Source organism: Bufo bufo, chromosome 4, assembly GCF_905171765.1.
Source record: "Bufo bufo chromosome 4, aBufBuf1.1, whole genome shotgun sequence".
Lineage (NCBI taxonomy): Eukaryota > Metazoa > Chordata > Amphibia > Anura > Bufonidae > Bufo > Bufo bufo.
In genome coordinates this window covers 583,660,157-583,676,545 of record NC_053392.1, presented here as the reverse complement: position 1 = coordinate 583,676,545, position 16,389 = coordinate 583,660,157, and the positions used below count along the sequence as shown (strand labels likewise).

Below are 16,389 nucleotides of genomic sequence, written 5' to 3'. Positions count from 1 at the left end.
GTTGAGCTTACCCTCCCATCCTCTTCTCATCAGTTTCGACATGGTCTCACTGTATACCTCTATTGAGCATGCATTCGGACTAGATGTCGTCGATGTGGCCCTGGCCGGCACCGGGCTCTCCCCTGGTGGCAGTGGGTTTGTCCTCCAGCTCCTAGAGGTGGTCCTGAGACGGAATCATTTCTGCTTTGGGGACACCTTTTACCAACAATTACGTGGTGTGGCCATGGACTCTAACGTGGCACCCACGTATGCCAACATGTTCATGGCGGAGGTGGAGGACAGACTCATCTATAGGTCAACCTTTTTTGGGGGGGGGGGGCCCGGTGTTGGTGGCGCTACATCGATGACATCTTGTTGTGATTTGGGGTGGATCCCGCGATGAATTGCAACTATTCTTTCAGCACCTCAACAGTTTGGTACCAGGTCTAGAATTCACCATGACAGTCTTTCCAGTCGAATTGCAATTCCTGGATGTTATGGTACATCTTAAGGATGGGGCAATTGAGACAGACATTTTTCATAAACCTACTGACAGAAACAATTTACTGAAGTTTGACAGTAACCATCCACGACGGATGGTGAAATCATTGCCCTGGAGCCAACTGTGGAGGGTGAGATGGGTGGTGTCTGGAGGGGAGCTGTTTAAGACAAGAGTGGATGAAATGGGAAAGAAATTCTTGGACAGGGGTTATCCGCATAAACTAGTGGAGAGGATAACACAAAGGGTGGGAGCTGTTGACCGTGAGTCCACGTTCCAAGGAAAGAAGAGAGGCAGGGACCAGAAACGGATCCCTTTTGTCTCCACATATGGAGCCCAGAGTGGGGATATAGCACGCATCATACGAAAGGAGTGGCACATTCTACAGAAAGGGTTACCCGCGATCGTTGAATTTGAGAGTCTCCCCATGATGGCGTACAAGAGAGGCGCCAACCTACGTGACAAGCTGGTAAAGACAGAGGTTGGGGACGCCCGGGGGGGATGGGCAAAGGTATCTGGCACCAAGGAAGTTAGGATGTTATCCTTGCCTTGGTTGTTGCAACTGCGGCAACATGGTGAAGGGAGAAACCTTTGCCCATCCCTACAGTGGCAAAACTTACAGGATCAAAGATTTTTTACATGCAGATCACGTGATGTAGTGTATATGATCACGTGCCCATGTGGTCTCATCTACATAGGTGAGACCACAATGGAAGCTCGGGAACGGATCAATTCCCACAAAAGTAATATCAGAAGGGCCCAAGTAGACAAGCCTGTGGCAAAACACTTCTTGGAGCGTGGACACTCGGTCAATCAGCTTCGGTTCCGAATCATAGACTCAGTTGGTAAAATGAGACGTGGGGGTGATAAGTATCGGATCCTACGTGAAAAGGAACTGAAGTGGATCTTCGAATTGAGAGCACTTCAGCCCTTTGGGATGAATCTGAATTTCTATGTGGGGAACTTGTAGGTGACCCTAGTGACCTTTATAGGAATCTGTTATCTGTATAGTGTTTTTAATTTATAACTGTTTTTTCACTTGTTTTACATGCACTAGTGTTCACTTTTTTATTCTAGTCAACACTGCTTCATGATGCACCTGATTGAAGTACTGGTCCCCCTCCGTTAGGATCCCTGGCGCATTTGTATGGGATTCCTGCATAGGTGACAGACGTGGGCGGGTGGCTCTCTGCGCGTCCCTAGCAACGATGCGCTGACTGGGTGAGGATTGGGAGGAGTTCCGACGTCACTATGATCGCTTGGGCGTGTTTGCTTGCGACCATTTGACTACATGGCCCCCGCCTTCCCAGACATGCGCACTAACTGCCGGAGGACGTGCTGGAAACGTGCATCATGAAGGTATGTGGGTGGCTGGATCTTATGCCCTGTATGGGCGAATATTATGACATTGTAAATGCGCACGTATACACACACCTGAGACATAGTGAGCTATTAACGGAATAGGTAATTGGCCACAGCATCGAGTGTGGGTGTGGCTTATGGTTTTTAAACAGGATCTTTTAGAGCACACTTGGGGTTTGATAAAGGCTATGTGTTAGCCGAAACGTAACAACCCTGTAACACGTTTTTGTTCACCTGAGCGGTTCCCAATAAAGGGATTTTTGTACCGGACATGCTGCCTCCATCATCATTTATTGGACGATATCTTTTAACGACACACACAAACATTAAATGATACAGATGAAATATACCCCTGTGAAGCTGGGTCCTTCTGCTAGTATTTGAATAAAGGTTATTCGTTTTAATCTGTGATAGCTACCTCTAGACCCTATATTGTGGAATCAGCGATTTATAGAAATTCGAAAATTCCTGAGTCAAATGATAAAATTCTGGTTGCCTGCAGCCACCACCAGGGGGAGCTCAGTAGCTTACCGCATACTGTTAACTTATGCTGAAAAAGCCTTGTAACCGGTATTGCAGACATGCAGAACATTAAACTCTATATTTATGGAGGGGATGTATCAATAAAGTGGAGCTCTGATAGCTGTAGAAACATAAAGCACACTTGACATTTCAGTCGACTTTTCAGAATAAGCCATCAACGGGGTGTGTACATGAAGAGTACACCATTTGGGTTGCATTCTGGGTTGATTACCAGTTATCCCCCACTGCAGGCTCCACCTCTAATTGTGAATTTTGCCTGCCACTCACAGCACACACAGAGGAAATCCTGGGCACTTATTTTTATCTGTCACATACACCAGTGAGCAGTGTAGCTGTGAATCTAGCTCTGGGGTGTGAGAGCAGAACACTTATTAGAAGTCGCATCTCTGTGTGATTGTGCCAGTATTCCTCTATGTGTCCTGCTCTCCCTTTCCACAGATTTCTATGGGTAGCAGCTGTAACATGATCCCAAAGTGAGGTAAACTGAGAGTAATAAAGAGTAGAAGGAGAGAAGTGGAAAAAGAGGCATTTTTCTGTAAGAAAATATATTACAAAGTTTCTTATCAAGGCTTGTACTAATGAATGTTTTAGGGGGGAAAAAAATGTAAATCATCATGGAAATTCTCAAGACCTGTGCTGGAGGCTCCTCTTGGGGCCTCCATTGTGTTTTAGTTTCTAAAAAAAAAAAAAGTTTTTTTTCTGGGCGGCCGCTTGTGGAATTCAGATGAGTGAATTTTTGTACAGAGTTACAGTTGCATATCCTGATCAGACTGATGGTAGGGCATCACTGCTATAGATGCTGCTCAAAATTTTTACAGTTTTTTTCTTAATCTAATCAGTCTCTTATCAGTTTCCTCAGGAGAAAAAGAGGTGGAGAGAACAGTATCGAAGTGTATTGGCACAGGGGATGCAGACATCATAGACACTTATCGCAACCATATCATTGGCAGGTTTATATCACAGACACGTGGCAGTCCAGTAAGGCTCTGTCCATATTTCCACTCTGAGCCTCCATCAGGGGATCCCATCATATTAAATGGGAAGACCAGCACAACATGCAGCACTTCTCTTCCCATCAAAATGACAAAAACCGCATCAGAGTCCACCTGGCTCCGCTGGTGTCTGTCCTATGATAAAATTTGGCTCTGTGATTTTGCTCCTCTAGCAGACCATAAAACTTGTAAGATTTACAGCAATGTGAACAGAGCCTAAGCCGTATATACTAAAGTCCTGCATTTAGAAAGATTTCATGTTGGTCAAGGTTGTTCTTTGGGATCAGTAAAGAATCCATGGCCCACATTCACTAAAACTAAAGTTTAGTTTTTTAGGTTGACAAGAATTGGACCAAAAATAAATACATAAATAAATAAACCAGACTGTTTCACCCTGAAGATAAGCTACGCCACATCTGTCTGCCAGCCGCTTATCTCCATAGCTCTTATAAAGCCATACACATCTGGCAAAGCTGAACGGGCATGTTAATGGTGGAGCTGTTGACGGAATGATGGCTCTACGACTTGCTTTATGATTTACGTCATAATATATTTGGAGAAAAAAAAATTACAATAATATACTGTGATCGGGAGGAATGCCACAGATATATCAGATAACAACGGCCTACTAAATCCGATGCAAAGGCTTGGACTATATGGTGATCTTGGCCGTGACACCTTTCAGGCGTCCAAAGATCATTGGGTAGCAGGGCAGTCACTGAACTGAATGTGACTGTAGTGCTGCCCCATATCTCCCAACCGCCCCGGCGGGACAGTTCTGGATTTGGGTGGCTGTCGCAGTCCCGGGAGGGGCGAGGTATGTCCCACTCTCAACTGTCTCTGTATCTTAAGCCCATCCGCTCCCTGCTTCACCAGTTTTGTTGATACACTAAGGGGACTGGGCGGGATTAGGTATATATATATATACATTGGGGGCATTACAGCTGTGGCTTAGGCCTCGTTCACACTTCAGTGTTTGGTCAGTGACTTGTGAGCCAAAACCAGAAGTGAAGCCTACACAGACATAAGGTATCATGGAAAGATCTGCACCTGTTCGGTGGTTTTGACCCACACATGGTTTTGGCTCCCAAATCACTGATGTAAATCACTGACCAAACACTGAAGTGTGAACGAGGCCTTAGTATTATAAAAATTTGCTGCTGCTATTGTCCCTCTTTATCATTTTCAAAAGCTCGGAGGTAAGCTACTCGCATGCTGTTGCAACCCGAGAATTGCAAAAAATCCAATGACGGCAATTTAAAAGCAAATTTCCGATCCTGGTCAGTTCAAATCGCCGAACTGCTACACTGCGATCTTTGGACACGCAACAAGTAACGCCGCTAAAACTGCCATGTAGGACCAGCCTAAAGGTCTCCAGACATGGTGAGCACCTGGTGGCAGGTCATAGCATCTGCAGGGGAGAGCAAACAAGTGCGGCCCTCACACCTCATCCTGAATACTGTCAATGCCACCCAACATCCTCACTTGGCACGCTGGTACCCAGGGGCGTGTATAACGCACTGGCTGCAGGAACGTAGCGCTACACGATTAGGGACAGCAAACCTGTCCATCAAGGAAAGATGATGGTGTTCAGCAGCATGTCAAACATTACCAGTTCTTTCCGACCCATGGCCTGACCTCCAATTAGAAGGGAATCGAGTCTCCCTTTACGTATCATGACCCCTCTTTACGAATCGCGCCACACTGTTGACCAAGAAAAGACGTTCTCTGCCCTCTAGCTCAAACAGATTCTGCAGGCGCTTAGATGAACTGCTTACATAAGGCTAGTCTTTTTATACATATATACTTTTTTTTTGCCTTCCGTTGCTTTTGTTATTTTAAAAGTGCAGATGCATTCGAGTCATTTTCCCCTTTTGTTTCATATCCTTAAGATCCTCGGCTTCAAAGAGGCCATGTCAGCATGCGGTCGATTTATGAGTGAACTCTTGAAGAGATGCTGAAGAATTACCTTGTCAATCACCCCAAGGACTCTGAAGGCCTTCAGTTCCTCCGCAGGACTCCTCAGGTTCGAAGAGGGCCTTGAACTCTCTGCTCCTGGAGGCTAATGGAACATATCAAAGATAAGACATCAATCAGTGTGGTACTTGAAGGAAGGCCGCCTGCTGGAGCAAATGCCAGGCCGAAGGAAACTAAATTTATCATAAATCACAGAGCCCGAGATGAAAGATGACGTTTTATGTGCGGTTCTAATTATTAAGTTGCAAGTAAATAAATTAAGAGGATGGAGAAGGAAATGCAGGAAGAAAACAGTGTAACCGAGAAAGACGTTATTTAAAGGGAAATCAAAGGGAAGGATGTTCGGCTCAGGAAAGCAGATTCAGAAAAGTAGCAGATCGATCTAAGTTCCCTATAAGAGGAGCATTCTGATCTGGGCAGGATCTGGCACTACTCTACCCATCAGACACAGCAAGACACTTCAGTAAAAGTAGGGACCAACAAGACCAAACTAGAAGACGGTGGAGCTGCAGTACCAAACTCGAACCCATGGATGGCGCTGTGCTGGGAGCTGCAGTGAAGAGGGTGCGGCACTCTACAGATCAGTGGATCACACATTGATCACAGTCATCAAAGTGGCTCTCCTACGAATTACTTTCCTATCAAACACCCTAAAAATGATGTTACTAGCTGTATTAAAGTACACTGTGCAGTGTTTCTAGTATAAAAATAATCATTTATTTGCTTCTATGTGTCCTCCCTTGCTGCTGCTCTGTGCAACTGGAAAGAATCAGTCTTCTTCCCCCTCTGGCAGCTGACAATACAGTCCTTTCTTACTTCGCCTGCAGAAGTCTTCTCAGCTATACTGCCATGCTACTGCAGAGGCTCCGCTCCTCTCCCGACAAGCAGGGCACAGAGATATTTCTATTGGGAACAGAGGATCCCCGTGCAGAGACCCAGCTATGGGGAGAGCGTGTCCACCAGTACTCAGACCATATTGTTGGAACACCAGGTGGTGCCATACTATATAAGTAAATGTCAAAACCCTTCACTGGATATAATATAGAAAATGTTTTTTTGTTTTTTTTTTCTTCCATGTGGCCCCCTGCTGCTGCTTATCTGTGTTGCTGGGGGCTGGCTTTATATATAAATAAAATAACAGTTCCCTTCACCCTCTGGCAGCTAACATTAAGGGCCCTTGCAGACGAGCGTTGGTCACGCTGCGACTCCGCAGCGCAGCACCCGGCCTGAACTCCCAGCGCTGCCGGGGGTCACATAGCATTATATTGATTTATGATGCTATGTAACCCTTACAGTTCTGGAATATATTGGATAACACTGACATAATGCTGCCAGTGTTATCCAATACATTGCAGAACTGTAAGGGTTACATAGCATCATAAATCAATATAATGCTATGTGACCCCCGGCAGCGCTGGGAGTTCAGGCCGGGTGCTGCGCTGCGGAGTCGCAGCGTGACCAACGCTCTAAGGGTACCTGCACACGAGTGCAGTTCAATATTTCAATACAAATTTCCTTGCAGCTTTCTGTGTGTTTGTGCACCCAAACCGCACCAAAAATCACAATTTCTAACAGTGTTTTTTTGGCGCAGATTTGATGTGGCTTTGCTGCAGATCTCACCCTTCATTCGAAAAGTGTGGAATCCCTAGCTAAAACCACAAACGTAATGATATGCTGCTGATTTCTAAATCTGCACCGCAGGTTAATTTCTGCATGGAAAACATCCGCAAAGTGTACATGAGATCTATCTAATCTCATACACTTTGCTGGAGGACCTATCACATGTGAGCTTGGCAGCTGAAGGCATCTGTGTTGGTCCCAATGTTCATATGTGCCTGCATTGCTGAGAAAGATTATATATGCAAATGAGTCTCTAAGAGCAACGGGGGCGTTACCGTTACACCTAGAGGCTCTGCTCTCTCTGCAACTGCTGCACACTCTGCACTTTGATGGACAGGACCAGGAAGGTGTGATGATGTTTTCACTGCCTGTCCTGTCAAAGTAGAGAGGGCCCGGCAATTGCAGAGAAAACAGAGTCTGTAGGTGTAATGGTAACGCCCCCGTTGCTCCTAGAGACTCATTTGCATATATTAAAACCACATTTTTCTCAGCAATGCGGGCACATATGAACATGGGACCAACACAGATGTCTTCAGCTGCCAAGTGCACATGTAACAGGTCAGCCAGTGTCATAGGTACAAATCTGCTGACAGATGCCCTTTAAGTGGATGTGCTTGTTGCCATACATTTTGAACGCCAGGTGGCGCCATATTGATAGTTTCTTTAAGAGACTGTAAATGCCATTTTTTATGATCTATACAATAAATGTCATATGTAATGGGTGGGGCAACTCCCTTAATATCCCAAAGACACTTTTTAGCTTTTTGAGACACCCTCGTCACTTTTCCAAAAAGTGGGTAGGGCATGGGAGGAGGAGGGCTGCGGGTGAGACCTCCATGGCTCAACTCATTAAACAGGAATAGATTTCTCACGTGTTAAAACTCCATTTCAGTTCTGGGCATGAGCGACCTGACAAGTGCCACAATGAATAAAAGACGAATGGCTCTTAATAATTGTGGCGTATATCATGTCAGCACAGGACAAATTAAAGGCTAGGAACACTTTCGGAGGAAATTTTTTTAAAATTATTATTGCAGCATTCTACTCGTTTGGGGCTAAAAATCCTTGTTTCATTGGTCTTTAACATTTTCAGCAGTCCTTCTTCTGCAGCTTTCAGTTTCAGCGTCAGAGAGCTGCTCTGTTGGATTGATCTGTAGCCCTTATCTCTGAAATCCTGACAGCTCATAAACAATCAAAGCTAAATTAAGCTCTAATCAAGCTGATAAAGCTTTAGCTATAATGAGGGTTTATGATCTGTCAGGATTTACCAAATAAGGGCTACAGATCGATCCGACAGACTCACCGAAAATCTGGGGGGAGCAGTGAAATCAAAGCTGTAGAAGAAAAAAAAAAAACTTTAAAATTTTCAATAAAGATGATTTTAGCCCCAAATGATTAGAATTTCTCTCAAAGGTGTCCATAACCTTTAAGACCAGCGTAGACAATGCTGGTCTTAATAAATCTACCCCTATACTTCTTAGCAATGAGGGAGTCATTTCACTATAGCCATCTGTGAGAAACTGGGGGTTCCCACAAGAGCTGTCACCCAGCTTTTCTAGAGTCCTGAATGGTAATGTTGCCAAGTTAGACCGCAAGGGCTGATGAAAGCTGAAGCCTGAAGGATTTAGGCTAAGTTTCCACATAGCAGGTAATAGCTGGTAGAGTGCTACGCGGCAAAATCGCATTGGCTTGCAGTAGTTTCTCAAACTTTAGGTGAAGCAAGTGCATCAATGAGAAGAAAGGGATGCAACAAGCTCGGCCTCTAATGCCACCAAATTTAAGGCGGCTATCCTATAATTCAATGTTCGACCCATTAAATAGGCCCTGAGACATGATAATAACTAAGCCAGCACCTCTTCTGCAGAAAGCTGTTTCGGGTTGATTACCCCTCATCGGTGCAGAACAGAGAGAACTGGCTTAACTGGGTGAGAGGTCTAAGTCAACTAGAGGCCCTCTCTCTCTTTGGGGAGAGCACCTTAATCAGCGTGGGGAGACTCATAGGCCATACATGCTCCTCTGGAATTCTGAGAAGAAAGGGATGCTATTAACAAGCTCTGCCTCTGATGCCACCACATGTAAGGCAGCTACCCTATAAGTCAATGTTCGACCTTTAAACTAGGCCTTGAGACATGACTTGGATATTAAATAAGCCAGCACCTCATCTGCAGACAGCTGTTTCGGGGTGATTGCCCCTCATTGAGATTCTGGCTTATTTAATATCTGAGTCATGTCTCAAAGCCTGTTTAAAAAAGGTCAGACATTGACTTCTAGGATAGCTGCCTTACATCTGGTGGCATCAGAGGCATCCCTTTCTTCCCAGAAATCCAGAGGACCATGTATGGCATACAAGTCTCCTCACGCCGATTAAGGCGCTCTTTCCAAGGAGAGATAGTACCTCCCAAATCACTGAGAAAAGATGGCAAACTGCTGTCGTTTTTGCTCCATGACACACTACTGTCCCGTCATGTGGAAACCTGCGGTTTTTTGTTTTTTTTGTTAATTATGATCGCTCTCTACTCCCTAAGTATCAAAAAATAACATGATATAAAAACAGCAGAAAATAAAAAAGGTGCAATGCGTCTCCAGCACTTAAATTAGGATTGGCATTACAGTAATGCAGCGGTGGTAACCTCCTGTCCATAATACGTGTGATGTGGGCATGTTATAAAAGACTGAACGGGCACAGGTGCAGTAGTAAAGAAGAAAAACATGGCAGAACTGGCGATCAACAGCCTGCGCCCGGGGGCGGATATAAAAGCTTGTCCCTGAGGAAAAAACAATAGAACTTTGTGAATTTTGGTTATCAAGTCTTGACATGCGGTGTATGCAGGTTGGGGGTTAAACATCGTTGTTAGAAGGAACCTTAGAAAGGGGTTCTCCGGGATTCTCATATTGATGGCAAGATTTGTGTATAGAGCTGGGGACATGGGTTGCTAGATGCCCGCTAGCACATCCGCAATAACCAGTCCCCATAGCTCTGTGTGCTTTTATTGTGTTTGATACATATGCAAATTACCCTGAGATGAGTCCTGTCCCTGACTCATCTCACGTACAGGACTCATCTCAGGTTAATTTGCATATGTATCAAATCGTTTTTTCTACACAATAAAAGCACACAGAGCTATGGGGACTGGGTATTGCGGATGTGCTAGCGGCCATCTAGCAACCCATGTCCTCAGCTCTATACACAAAATCCCGGTGACAGGTTCCCTTTAAAGTGGTTGTCTGCCCTTGAAGCAGACAACACCAGGGGTGAGGGGAAAAGGTCCTTAGAAAAAAGCCTAAAAGTGCCCCCTTGTTGTAGGTGGGTCATAATTGACAGAAGGCAGGGACAACGGAATTAGACAGGAGCAACAATACCACAGTGCAGCCCAGAATACCGCCCCAGCAGAACCAGATGTGACAGTGCAGCACAGAAATACCGCCACCGTCACCGCAGTATTCAAGTGTATCACCGTCCTGAGGATGGTGGAACTGTTGAATTCATAAGGGCACCTGGGGGTTAATTAATGCTGAGAGCATCAGATCATTAAGTAGGTTATGAGAGCTTGGGCAGCGCCCTGGGCATAGAACCCTGTGGGGTCTATGGTTAATCTGCCCCTGGACAATACCTGGTCTCCTAACCTGTTCCCCTGAACATAAAAAAAAAAAAAACCTGTCCGCAGCACCGCCACTGCTCAGTGCCCGCAGGCCCAGGAAGGAGCTTGGTCCCGTGCCCGCCCCGGCCAATCACAGGCCTCACATTGGCTTTAACGGTACATCATTGTGATATATCGTTCAAGCCAACGAGGCCTGTAATTGGTCATACTGGTCAAGGGACCGAGCCACTTCCTGGTCCTGCGGGGAGGGGAAGCATCTGGACACGGAGTAGCGATGAGGCCACAGACAGGGGAGTGTTTTTTTGTTTTTTTTTATGTTCAGGGGCACAGGTTAGGACCCCAGGAGTAGCTGTCTCGCAGGTCAGACAACCCCTTTAATAATAAGCTGACCACAAAGTGTTTTCCTGGTGGTACCCCCAGCGATCAGCTGTAATCTATGGGGGGAAAACTGGTAGTAAGTGTTCACTTACCCTGCAGCGCCACCACTGGGAAAAGAAAGCATTACACAGTACCCACTGACATCAATGGTTTGCCTGTGTAATACAGGACAGGACGGGTCCTCCAGGGAGACAGACGATCTTTGTAGCTTTGTAGAGAGGACCCCCGCTATTAAGGGAGGATTCCCCAATAAGGTGTAGGAAATGGGTTTTACAACCTAGACAACCCCTCTTGTTTGAACACTAGTAGAGAAGCAAGGAATGCTGGGAATTATAGTTTAACTTCAGACAAGGCTGGAGTAATTAGTTTCTCCTATTGCAACAGAGATCAACACCGCATGTGATAAAACAGCATGAAAAATTTAAGAAGCAGATAATCTGTGATACGGCCACTAGGTGGAGCCTCTACTGCACGGAGTATCTATTAAAGGGAGCTGCACTCGCAATTTGCAGGATGGTTTTGCAATTCAGAATTCATCATCCGATTCACAAAAACTTCACAAAAAAAAGTATTTTGAGCTGCACATTAGATCTGTGAGCTATAAGGAACTGCTGTATATCTATTACTGGACAATTTGCCAATGAAAGTGAATAAGCTGCAAAAATGTAAGGCTACAGTCACACGACCGTAGTGTTTCGAGGTCCGCAAAACACAGGTACCGGCCCGTGGGCGTTCCACAATGATAGAAAATGCCTATTGCGGACAAGAATAGGACATGCTCTCTCTTTTTTGCAGGGACGCGGAACAGAACCACGTATGCGGACAGCACACTGTGTTCTGGCCGCATCTTTTGCAGCCCCATTGAAATGAATGGGTCCGCACCAGTGCTCTCACCCTCCCCAGCCATTATCAGCAGAATTACGGCTCGTCCTCACTATCGTGTCACAGCTCTGGTCCTAAGGAATTAATCGGATATCGTATCACGTAAATTTTCTCCTTGATAACAAGATTCATTGATTTGAGAGGAGAATATCTGCGTAATACAAAGCAGGAGCCCCATGCGTTGGAACCCGGAGTGCCTCCTGTGCCCCAATACCAAGTGTGCCCCTCCATACAGTCTTTGTGCACAAGGCCCTATGACATCCGCACGCCCTGTTAGGGGATGTAGTAATGAGATTTCTGCTTTAAAGGGATTGTTCACCCCTGGGGACCCTTTCTACAGACCCCCCTTCCTCCACGCATGGCCGGACGTGTGGTGTCAATCATACACTCCCCACATCGGTTTGATCCCGATGGCTGGCTGCATCACACATGCATCATGTCACTGGGTCGTGTGACTGCTGAGGTCAGTCGCTGGCTGCAGCAGTCATCGAACCCTCAAACAAATCAGATGTTGACACAGGAAGACCCAGGATCTGCAGAGCCAGCGGAATAGTGATGGAGCCAGAACCCAGAGGCAGGGATCCGACCATCACAGGTCTGGCCGTGCCGGGGGGCGTCTGTAGAAAAGGTCCCCAAGGGTGAACAACCCCTCTAAATGAACAGTCTGTGCAACAGCTGAAAATCTACCTTTCGCCTCCCAGATCACCCTAAAGTTTCATTTTCCTTTGCAGCGGAGACCTGAAGATCCCTCGCTGATCACTTCACGCTCTTTGCGTCAGATTTACTATTGAACATGACTTATTTGTTTGGCACAACCGCTTTGCATCACATTTATCTACAGGAGACCCTTTTCTAACCTTCCTACACCTTGCCCAACAAGGGGTGTAGCTTATCAGAAAGGGGGCATAGCTTATTGGGAAAGTGGTGCGGTTTAAATACCAGTTCGGAAATTTTGCCGCACGGACAGAATTCTCGCATAAATTTGGTGCAGGAATAGCGATTGCCAAATAGAAGAATAAAGAACGCTGTAGGCTGCAGTATAATGGAAGTCACTTACCTCTCGGAGCATGCTCGCCTCTGAGGAACGGTTCAGACATAAGCCGGAAATGGTTTCTGCGCGCATCAGATACTCCGCCGTCTTCTTCTTCACCGCTTCACGCCGTGTAGGACTTGCCTCCCCTGCAACAAGGAGACGTGAGGCTTACTTTCGTTTTTACAACAAAATGAAATCATTTGTGTAGAAAGGTCACAACGGGTTTGGTCACAGCTTATCTAATCCCCCTCCCTGCACAATAACCTTTGGACAGGTCACAGAACAAGCCCACAACATTCTCCCATAGAAGTCAATGAACATCTCATACCCACTGTGGCCTATGGGCCGTGTGGCTGCTGTAAAGAATGTTAACAGCAGCTCAGGCAAGAAGGTTATAGAAGTGCGTTAAATAAAAATATTATAATAATAATAATAATCATGTACATAAATAAAATAAAAAAACATCTACAAACAGAAAATAAGCTTAGTAAAAAGGAATGTGTGTCACTATCTGGATTTATCCCATGAGGACAGAGCGATTTTCTGTTTTCGCGTTTCTGTTTTTAACTCTCCGCCTTCCTGGAGCCATAACTTTTTTTTTCTTTTTTTTGTTCACATGGCCATACGAGGGCTTGTTTTTTGCGGGACAAGTTGTATTTTCTGATGGAACCATTTAATATTGCATACTATGTAGTGGGAAGCTTTTGCGGTGCGGAGGCACAGATTGAAATTCCATGGAAGCACTTCGAAAAGCTTCCGATCCGTGCCTCCGCTCCGCGTCTTGGGTCCGCATCCGTGATATGGAGTACACGCGGCCAGGGCCCGTATATTGTGGACCTGCTGTTTGCAGTCCGTAATACGGGCATGGGGCACACACGCTTGTGTGCATGAGCCTTTATTGTTTGAGGAGATAAAAAAAAATACTCCTTTAAGGGGAATCAAACCCTCAAAAAAGATAAAAACTGAAACAAATAAGCAAAAATAAAACACTCCCTTATTATTAGTCTCCAGAATTCTGGCAGAAAATATTCTGGCCCCTTTCCTACTGCCATCTCCATCTTCAGATTTAATATCTAATAAGGGAGGGGTATGCTTGCCTGGTCTCTATGGCAGCAGAGGAAGCCTCCTCCTAAAGTAATTGTTAGGGCAAAAAAGGGAGACAAAATGGATGCTCCCTAGGATTCATAAAGACGGCCATCTTTTTTTTCCTCCTCTACTTACAGTTCTGGGCTCCAGTGAACAAGGCAGACATAGAGCTGGAGAGGGTCCAGAGGAGGGCAACTAAAGTAATAACTGGAATGGGGCAACTATAGTACCCTGAAAGATTATCAACATTAGGGTTATTCTAATAACTATGTATAAATATATCAGGGGTCAGTACAGAGATCTATCCCATCAGCTATTCATCCCCAGGACTGTGACTGTGACGAGGGGACATCCTCTGCGTCTGGAGGAAAGAAGGTTTGTACACAAACATAGAAGAGGGTTCTTTACGGTAAGAGCAGTGAGACTATGGAGCTCTCTGCCTGAGGAGGTGGTGATGGTGAGGACAATAAAGGAATTCAAGAGGGGCCTGGATGTATTTCTGGAGCGTAATAATATTACAGGCTATAGCTACTAGAGAGGGGTCGTTGATCCAGGGAGTTATTCTGATTGCCTGATTGGAGTCGGGAAGGAATTTTTTTCCCCCTAAATTAGGAAAATTGGCTTCTACCTCACAGGGTTTTTTTTGCCTTCCTCTGGATCAACTTGCAGGATAACAGGCTGAACTGGATGGACAAATGTCTTTTTTCGGCCTTATGTACTATGTTACTTTTGGATTTGAAAGGTACAAGGGCAGAACCATAGAGGAGTAGGATATCATGCTAAACGCTTGGCTATATTTTTTTAAATGCCCCTTTAAGTGCACAGATTTTGGCTAGCTTCCTGTTGTAGACTAAGAGGATATCACCCCCCAAAACACAAGTAGAAAAGTGCAGATTCAACACCCTTCCCCTCCCAGTGTATTACCTGTGACCTGTTACATAGCTGTCGTCTAAGCAATCACTCGTCCTTTTCTAAAGAGGACCGATCGTCGCTCCTGACAGGTGTATTTTAGTAAATACTTGTATTCCCCCCCCAAAAAAATACATCTGGAGCATTTATTCTTACACCTATTTGTTGTGCTGTTCCTCTGTCTTTCCTACTGGAAATGTAGGAATAAACTGACAACCGGGTATTACCATTCTCCTCGTCATTAGGGGACGTCCACACACAACCTGTCAGCACTAAAATGTATCGGGACACACCCTCCCTGAGAAGGGGAATGGTAATGCCCTTTAATAAATTGCTATTGGGCATCTGTCAGCAGTTTTGTACCTATGACACTGTCTGACCTGTTACATGTGCGCTTGGCAGCTGAAGGCCTCTGTGTTGGCCCCATGTTCATGTGTGTCCACACTGCTGGCAAAAACAAGCAAATGAGCCTCTAAGAGCAACGGGGGCGTTACCATTACACCTAGAGGCTCTGCTCTCTCTGCAACTGCCGCTCCCCTCGCACTTTAGTTGACAGGGCCTGGAAGTAAACATCATCCTACCTAGCCCTGTCAATAAAACTGCAGAGGGTGCAGCAGTTGCAGAGAGAGCAGAGTCTCTAGGTGTAATGGTAACGCCCCCGTTGCTCCCAGAAGCTCATTTGCATATATTAAAACATCATTTTTCTCAGCAATGCAGGCACATGTGAACATGGGGCCAACACAGATGCCTTCAGCTGCCAAGTGCACATGTAACAGGTCAGGCAGTGTCATAGGGACAAAACTGCTGACAGATGTCCTTTAAAGGGGTTCTGCACTTTGTTTAAACTGATGATCTATCCCCTGGACAGATCATCAGCTTCTGATCAGCGGGGGTCCGACAGACCCCCGCCGATCAGCTGTTTGAGAAGGCAGCGGCGCTCCAGCAGCGACGCGGCCTTCTCACTGTTTACCGCCGGCCCGGTGACGTCACGACTAGTATCAACTAGCGTGGGCGGGGCTAAGCTCCATTCAAGTGAACAGAGCTTAGCCGCGCCCACGCTAGTTGATACTAGTCGTGACGTCCGTGGGCCAGCGGTAAACAGTGAGAAGGCCGCGGGGCTACTAGAGCGCCGCTGCCTTCTGAAACAATTGATCGGCGGGGGTCCCGGGTGTCGGACCCCCGCCGATCAGAAGCTGATGATCTATCCAGGGGATAGATCATCAGTTTAAACAAAGTGCAGAACCCCTTTAACTTATATAGCATTTCCAGGAGGAATAACATAAGAATAGTATAACACGAACTTCTAACAAAAGATGATCCAGAATGGTTATTTCGCGGGGAATATAAGTATTTACTAAAACAGACAAGCCAGGAGACAAATGTAAAAATCGCATATATCTACCCTGATTTATCTACCCGGCCTTTTCTTGAACCTTTTAAAGAGTCTTTGTAGAACTGGCTCAATATAAAAAAAAAAGGGGGGGGGAGTGATTTCAAGACTGTGGCACATTTTCTGAAGGTCTCGGCTGT

General features: G+C 45.7%; 1 protein-coding gene across 2 annotated transcripts in view; it reads right to left on the bottom strand.

The window, feature by feature from the left end:
• RPS6KC1 (ribosomal protein S6 kinase C1) overlaps positions 1–16,389 on the bottom strand; it is a 155,604-nt gene that overhangs the window by 73,464 nt on the left and 65,751 nt on the right. For both annotated transcript variants that reach the window (XM_040430417.1, XM_040430416.1), the window contains exons 8-9: positions 12,889–13,010; positions 5,345–5,437 (exon numbers count right to left, since the gene is read on the bottom strand). In XM_040430417.1, coding sequence (XP_040286351.1) covers positions 5,345–5,437; positions 12,889–13,010 — 215 coding nt within the window. The remainder of the gene's footprint in view (positions 1–5,344; positions 5,438–12,888; positions 13,011–16,389) is intronic.